We start from the raw sequence: 7924 nt of genomic DNA, 5'->3' as shown, positions 1-7924 counted from the left end.
GTCTTAACTTTGCTATGCTGGGCTGGGCTTTACTGGGTTCAACATTTTTAGCCCAGGGTTAGCCTCACCTAGTAAGCAATGCCCAGCAATTTTAGGCCTTAACCTTGCTATGCTGGGCTAGGCTTTACTGGGTTCAACATTTTTAGCCCAGGGTAATTGTTCAATCTGGCTACGCCATTGCGTGCGATGAAATGACACCGCGAACACCTGGGGTGAGGGAAGAGACGCGAAGGGATAAAAGGGAAACTTAAGTTAATTAGGAATTTAAACTTAATTTAACTGAATCAATTAATTCAGATTTCAAATAGGATATAAACCCAAATTTATCTCAATGAAATATTCAAAAATTCATATAAAATATAGAAAATTTTCAATAATTTATTTTAATTCATATAAATATATTTCCTTTAAATTATCCCTTATATTATATTATTTTTGTTAAATAATTTTATAACACTACATATTGGAATGTCGTGGTAGGAAGGAGTCTTATAGAGGCAGAGTCTTGTAAAGGCTTGACTTTTTAGATCAATTTGTCCGTATTTTCTGGTACATTACTAACAAATGACTTTGTTGATATTGGATCAATGAAATAAAGAGAATATTTTATTATGAGGAAATACCTCATCAAATAAAATTCATTTATTTTTTACTGTGCATTAACATCTTATACACGAGTACACTATCAACAGTCAAAATGAAAACATGTGAGTCATTATTCACCCTCGCAAACATTCTCAATAGTTGGATATGGAACTCGAATGAACTTAATATAAAATTCCAAACACCTCCTTGTATTTAGAAATAACATGTAATGCTAATTTGAAATAACATGTAATGTTAATTTGTATCATTTCAAAGAGAGAGAAAATTTTATTCAATCAAACTTCTCCTAGTCAATTAAATTGTCTAGTTAAATCATTGAAAAAATAAATAAATGCACATTTCCTTTCAATGAAATTCCATGACTTATGACCATAAATATAAATATGAATGTTCAACTTAGCACTTCATATTACATAATACACGCTTATTAGGGTTTATATAAGTCGCTACATTTTTTCTCTACAATAGTCAATTCCATTTTTTCTAGATCATGTCCAACCAAAATATCTTGCTGCATAATATTCCCAAAGATCTGTATACCATCCCTTCCCAATATCACCATGCATTTCACATTCCGTCTAAACCACCTAAACAAGTTTTCAGGGCTCACCCTGAAGTTCCCCAATGTCCCATCAAACGAGAACCACAACCCCGGCAGCCTCTCCTCTACCTCTGTCGAGAACACCGTGAAGCACAATTTGAATGAGTCAATCTTCACAATCTGCAAGTTAACGTAATCCGTCAATTCCCTCACCAATTGGTCCACCACTACAGTGTCCAGCATGGTCATGACGGTGCCAGAGTCGAAGATGATGTTTCCGGCGCTCAACTTGGACCTCGTAGTAAGGAAGATGTTAAACTCATCCGGGATTGAGATGGCGTTAAGTTGCACGGCGTAGAAGTTGTCTTGCGTCTTGAGCGGCGTGACGATCCTATTTCCGGCGACCGTCGGTTTGCCGCGTCCCAAGAAGAGCCTACTACTGAATCCCTCATCGAGCATGTCCAGGCAGTAGGAGAAGTACTTGCTAATGTACTTAGGGGCAAGCTGGTAGATCAGAGATGGAGGCTTGGGGCGCAACCCAATGATGCCGCTAGGGTTGGCAATTCCAGTCTTCACAGACCGGAAGTTGCAACCGAATGTCATATTTGGAATTAAGAATAATTGGAACGGATCTAATGAGGCTAAATGCAAGGTTTCTGACGATAAAATTCCGTCGACGTTGGAGCCACCGCCATAGGCGGCATGGTACTGGCACATCTCATCATCATTGCAACGACCCATGCTCAAGCTCCTACATTCATCGGAAAAGCAAGATAACTTCTTGTAGGAGAGGGATGCATTAGGATTGAATAGGGTGGTGTTCCCATTGGAGCATTGGCAGCCATCACAGTCAACCCAATTTAGTTCGCTGCCGGTGTCGATGATGCCCCACACAGATTGCGAGTTTGGCATGCCCATGCTAATCAGCATAAAGAATTCCCCATCAATATAGCGCAAGCCGATCTCCATGTCAGCGGAGGTCTTCATGGTGATGCGCTTGTCCAAGTAGCTAGCTCGGTTGACCGAGCGAACAGTGGCGGCCTGTAGGCGATCAAAAGGTGTCATCGAGCTGTTGTACAGTGGCGACTTGGGGGAGTCGCGGTGGATCAACTCAATGTCAAAGACAGTGTCTTGTGGGACAAGAGTCGGCACGAAGGAGATCAGTAAGAGGAGGCGGAAGAAGGTAACTATGGCCGCCATTGCGATAATTAATGAAGATATATACTTTTTCAACTGGTGCGTGAATATAATTTATAGAGAGATTCAACAGGAGAATAAAGAAGTTTAATTAACGGGAATTAATGATAAGATTAATTGAATAAAATTTGGAAGGAAGTGAGATTTGGAAACACATTTAAATTTTAAGAGGAATTGGAAATTAATTAATGGGAGCTAGGCATCTCATCAATTCGATTAATGGTCCAAATCAAGCTTGAAATGGCAAAAATATATCTTTCATTGTTATTATATAATTAATTGATTCCGAAAGGATCCATAGGTGTAAGTTTCCTTCTCCTCCTCCTGACTAATTTATATTTATTTAGAAGGAACTTTGCTCCCATTCCAAGTTTAGTTATATTGTTTTAATCGTATTGGATGCATTCAGAATGAGTGTGTCTCCACGTTATTTTTTTCACTACTAATAATGGAACTTTCTCCGATAATGTGGATTGGCTTGATACTTACTGGATGTCTACCGACCAACCTCCAACATCGACAACGATGCTCCTATATAGATCAATATGAATTGATGTAGCCAAAATTTTCAACCAGGAGCCGAATTCAATAAATTTAAAAAATTAATACAATATAAAATCAGATTATCCAACTCTTAAAAACTAAAAAATATTTTTAAAATATAAGTTGAAATTTTTAAAAATTTGGTAGGTCAATTTTCACAATCCAAAACTTTAAATTTCAAATTTAAGGAGATAAAAACAAACTTAAATTTGAAAATATCAACCTTAGCCTTTGATTAAGTCTAATTGAAACAATCGAGGATCCTCGTAACTTATCTATGACTCAAAGTCAAAGAATTTCTACATATGAGACCTCATTACAATTTAAATAATCATCCTAACTAACAACCTAATAAAATAAATTTTATACTTTACAACTCTTCTTCAATTAATGAAACATGGAAGAAGAAAGGAATAACTTACTCCTCTTGTTCTTACTATGGTTAAATAAAGCAAAAAAGAGCTGCTTGTAAAGGGATGCTTGCAAAAAAAATAAAAGGAAGACCCAGGGGCAGATCCAGAATTTTAAATTTAGGGGGGCCGTATGCTAAGTGACAAAAAAAATTATCGTCAGAAATTTGTACACCCTTGAACAACCTCCGAATTCTCAATTTATTACTGAAATCGAGGTCAAAATTTACTTAGAAATCACCGTCCTAGGTTACCGTGGTTGACAAGACAACAATAACGAACAAGTTCAAATGTAGCTCCGACACGAAACAAGGGCCAACGACCCTTCTCAAGTTGCGATATTACTCAAGATTTTGGTATCAAACTACCAATAGAAAATTTAGGTTGCGGACTTTCTAAATATGTAATCAATTTTGAATTCTGGCGATCGATGATGCTACAATTGACAATGAAAGTAACAATAATGATTTTGGTGTGAATTGGAAAAGATCGAGATGTCTAGCCATAGAAGAGAAAATGCCTATATCATAAATTAGAAAAAATTTCTATATAGTAATAAACTAATAATATTATTACTAATAATATTTGTATATAATTAATGATCAGTAGTTTCCTTTTGTTAATTTTTTTTTTCCAACATAATTCCTATCAAGTAAATTAGTTTCCTTTTGTTAAATTTTATTTTTTTTCCAACATAATGCCTATCAGGTAAATTAAAAAACACCCAAAAGAAATATTTTTCTCTAAAATTATATAGCATATTTAAAAGTATATCATCGATTATATTAAAATATATTAAAAAGGAAGATTAATTTCATCATCCTATACTCCTTCACCATTCTAATTATATCTGTATACTATATATATATATCCTAGTATATATAATATATATAACCATATCACTACAAGAAATTTTAGATTTAACCACACCTAATAGACAACAGTTTTTCGAGAAACTGTTGTCTTTTTGCCATTTAACAACGGTTTTATTGAAAACCGTTGTTGTTCACCATAATTTTTTTTAAATGACAACGGTTTTTAAAAAACTGTTGTCTAATGTATGTCAAAGACAACGATTTTTAAAAAACTGTTGTCTAATGTATGTCAAAGACAACGATTTTAAAAAACTGTTGTCTTTTAGCGTTGCTTACATGATAATATACAACAGTTTTATTAAACTGTTGTCTATTGAATGTTGTTGAATCCCAAAAAAATAATAGTTTTTTTTAACTTCACGAAAAAAAACTCACGAACAAAGAGTTTTTTTGTTCGCGTGAGGCTAGGTCACCACTGACGATTCCCCTTTCCCCTCCTTCCCAACCCGACGCTGATCCTCGCCGCCTATCGACGCCGCGATACTTCTTCTCCCCACATGCATACATAACCACCAGCCAAGAGTTACTCAACGTCGGCTGAAGCCTCATTGAGTCGTGCCTTGCTCCAATCAACGCCATAGCTGCCGTTGCCGAGCCCTAACTCTTCCCCGATGCCGAAGCCACGAGGAAATTGATCGCGCTAGCACCAAGCGTCCACCGCCGGCTAAGGCTCTTCTCCACTGATCACTGGAGTCCATCCAGAGATTTCTCTTCTCCTAGAGTCGCCGACCCTGCATTGGTGGATCTTCGGTTAAGAGGGGTTTGAACCCTAGATCTAACTTCCTGCGGCGCCTCTCTACACATCGCAGCTTCGACGATCGAACCAGGTTTGCTCTAACCGATCTTTACTCTAGTGTTGTCATTGCCCTATTCCTCTGTCCCAGCTCACCGCCACAATAACCTCCCGAGCCCTTGATAATTAGCATTTTAATACATTATTTCTACCTTTAATTTTCATGTTTTAATCCTTTCATATGATTAATTGTTGATTTTTATCATGTTTATTAAGTTGAATTTATATTATGAGTTTTGTTATAATTCTTCCTATTTTTATGAATTTCTACTTATAATTGTGCACTTTTATTTTCTAGGGATTGAGCTCAAGTTGATCCAAATTGAACCTAAAGATTTGAGTCAATGAGTTAATTTTCAAGGAATTTTGCCTCTACGGCTCAGTCTTCTCTCTGTTCGCGACGTCCTCCGTGTTCGCGGCATTTCTTCCTCGCGCGGGCTAGGGTTCGCGACAGATTCAACAGGCGACTTCATTCCTCCGAGTTCTGAGTTCGAGCAACAACATCTTCTCCAGATTTGGTCAGCACAGCATACTTCAATTCCAGCACTACTTCCTTCATCCGGACCAGATTTGGCCAGTCACAGCTCCACCTTTTTTTCCACAGCAGTCTTCAAGTTCGATCAGCAATTCTTCAACAGATCTGGACAGCTTTTGTTTGTTGCAGTTTCTTCACTTGATTCGAATTGATAGTGATGTTTCTTTTAGTTGATTGTTTGATGCTTGTATTGAGTTGTTCTCCCTTGTTTTAGATTTGCATGTACTCATGTCATTTCGATTTATGCTCATAAGGTGTTCGACAAAATGTTTCTTCCAACAGTAGGTTTAAATTCGTGCATTTTATTTCACTTAATGTTTGCTTGTCTTATCTTTTGCAATTGCTATAAGTTTTGTTCTTCATTTGAATGCAATTAGGCTAGGGTAGATTAGCTTTCTTTAATGCTCTAAGTTACATTCCATGCTTAGTTTCATTACATGCTTACTTTATGTTGTCTTTAATTTCCTTGCAATCATAGTTTAAGTTAGATTAGGTTTTCTTATTTCCATCGTCTTTCATTTACTACGTAGGCTCATTTAATGCAGTTTAAATTTTATAACTTCCACAACAGAAAATTTTATGTTATTTGTGTACTACCAATGCAGTTTAACTGATTTATAGCATAAATTATAGAAAATTGGTAAACTGGTTGGACCTGCACTTTAAGGAAGACAAGGTACTTATAATGTCATAAATTATAGATTTTGCTTTCTTAAATTCATGCGTATTAATATTGTACACTGCTTCTTACATTCTTCCTAAACTTAGTTTCTACATTCTAGTATCATTTGTAGTCTTGCCAAGTAAACCTTATATGAAGAACATAATATTGAAGTTGGCATAAATATGTTTGGAAAAGAGTAGTAGAATTTGGCCTTGAGCAAACATATAATAAATGGAATGATACTGCATTCTAATTCTGTTATATCTTGCAAATTTAAGTGTGTCGCCCTCCACCTGTAGGCTTTTACATACTTGCTCTTTCTTGTTTGCATTGTTCATCTCGCCAATAGTTCTCTTAGAACATCAAGAACTATTTGGCTTTTTGATTTGCAGCTTAAGCCAAATCTTGGCCAAGAGAAAGATCCGATGGCAGGAATTATGGATTTGATGAAGGTGATCTATCTATCCTCTATGCTTCTCTATTGGCCTCTGAGTTGTTGTATTCAAACTCGGATAGTGATTTTAATATATTTTCAGAACATGTATGAAGAAGGCGATGATGAGATGAAGCGGACGATTGCCAAAGCCTGGTCTGATGCAAGATCTGGAAAAACGGCTGATCCACTAAAAAATTACCCATGAAAATAGGAGCACGAGGATGGTTTTATCTTTAACCATTCCAGCACATCTTTGTTTATTCAGCTGACAACATGAACTTTGACTGTTGAACTCGTTTTAGCTTTTTTATTATGCTATAAATCGTTTATTTGTTGAACTCTCATTATAACTTCCACAACAGAAAATTTTATGTTATTTGCCTACTACCAATGCAGTTTAACTGATTTTACATTGACTGAACAAGGTTGATTTTATTTAGGTATCAAACTCTCCCATTTGTTTTAGATATTACATGTCTTGTTTGTTAATTTCTCCAAACCATTATTTCTTAATTTGTTAACAAGGAAACTCATGTTAGCATAGTCATGATCAGAGCCTAATTATAGTTTACAATTATCTGAGTGTTATTGATTAACTGTTTTGTCCTTTCTTCTGATTCTTTTTTTTTTAAAATTTGTGCACTCATTTAGATGGTTTATTATTCTTGTTGTGATGAATTCAGGTCTAGTGAAAATATTGAAGAAGTATGACAAGAGAATAGGAGCACTTATCAGGCAGCCCTTCATCGAAAAGGTGCTGCAGCAGCCATTCTTTACAACTGATCTCCTATACAAACTCGTGAAGGAGTGTGTGGCTATGCTCGACCACCTCTTCCCCAGCAACAACCTGTCAATTTCAGCAGAATGCGACGGACAAAGTGGAGTGTCAAAGCCGGCACAATCAGGTGGGAGGGTTCCGGAGATGGAGGAGATTAAATATATGCAGAGCTTATACATGAAGAGCACTGTAGCAGCGCTGCGATCCTTGAAACAGATTAGGAGCAAAAGTTCAACAGTCAAAACAGATTAGAAAATCTTGTGTTATATTGTTCTACCTTTGTTTTAATAGTGTTATCATTTTGTTGGTTGCTTATGAAATTTTATTGGTTGCTTATGAAATTTCTTCAGAATGTTATAGATATTATTTTTGAATGTTAGAAAATTATATATTAAATTTTATTTTGAAATTTAGTATTTTGAATGATTTATAATATTGAAAAATTGTGTATTAATTTTTTTTATTTTTTATCTAAAAAAGACAACGGTTTTTCACCGTTGTCGTAGATAGTTTAAAACTGTTGTTGAAAACCCTGTTATTAAAGGT

The 7924-nt window shown here is 35.7% G+C and overlaps 1 protein-coding gene and 1 long non-coding RNA gene across 3 annotated transcripts; one reads left to right on the top strand and one right to left on the bottom strand.

Annotated features, from left to right (window-relative positions):
- Positions 1-1033: 1033 nt before the first annotated feature.
- On the bottom strand, positions 1034-2347 carry LOC122004420 (probable aspartic protease At2g35615). The gene has a single exon (XM_042559311.1). It carries the CDS (start codon positions 2345-2347, stop codon positions 1034-1036), a length of 1314 nt encoding a protein of 437 aa, XP_042415245.1.
- A 3841-nt stretch (positions 2348-6188) lies between these two features.
- LOC122005965 lies at positions 6189-7297 on the top strand. 2 transcript variants are annotated; one of them, XR_006118588.1, is made up of 3 exons: positions 6197-6616; positions 6701-7040; positions 7284-7297. It is a non-coding gene; the product is annotated as an uncharacterized LOC122005965 (long non-coding RNA). The 2 variants fall into 2 exon arrangements; XR_006118587.1 differs by lacking the exon at positions 7284-7297 and having other exon boundaries at positions 6189-6616; positions 6701-6942.
- The last annotated feature ends 627 nt before the right edge of the window (positions 7298-7924 follow it).

The sequence above is a fragment of the Zingiber officinale genome, chromosome 7B (genome assembly GCF_018446385.1).
Source record: "Zingiber officinale cultivar Zhangliang chromosome 7B, Zo_v1.1, whole genome shotgun sequence".
In the NCBI taxonomy this organism is placed as follows: domain Eukaryota; kingdom Viridiplantae; phylum Streptophyta; class Magnoliopsida; order Zingiberales; family Zingiberaceae; genus Zingiber; species Zingiber officinale.
The sequence above is the reverse complement of the archived record's forward strand: the minus strand, read 5'-3'. Positions and strand labels throughout refer to the sequence as shown.

What these genes read in the sequence shown, in the direction of transcription:
- LOC122004420 (XM_042559311.1), bottom strand. Translation starts at nt 2,347, where the DNA reads ATGGCGGCCATAGTTACCTTCTTCCGCCTCCTCTTACTGATCTCCTTC.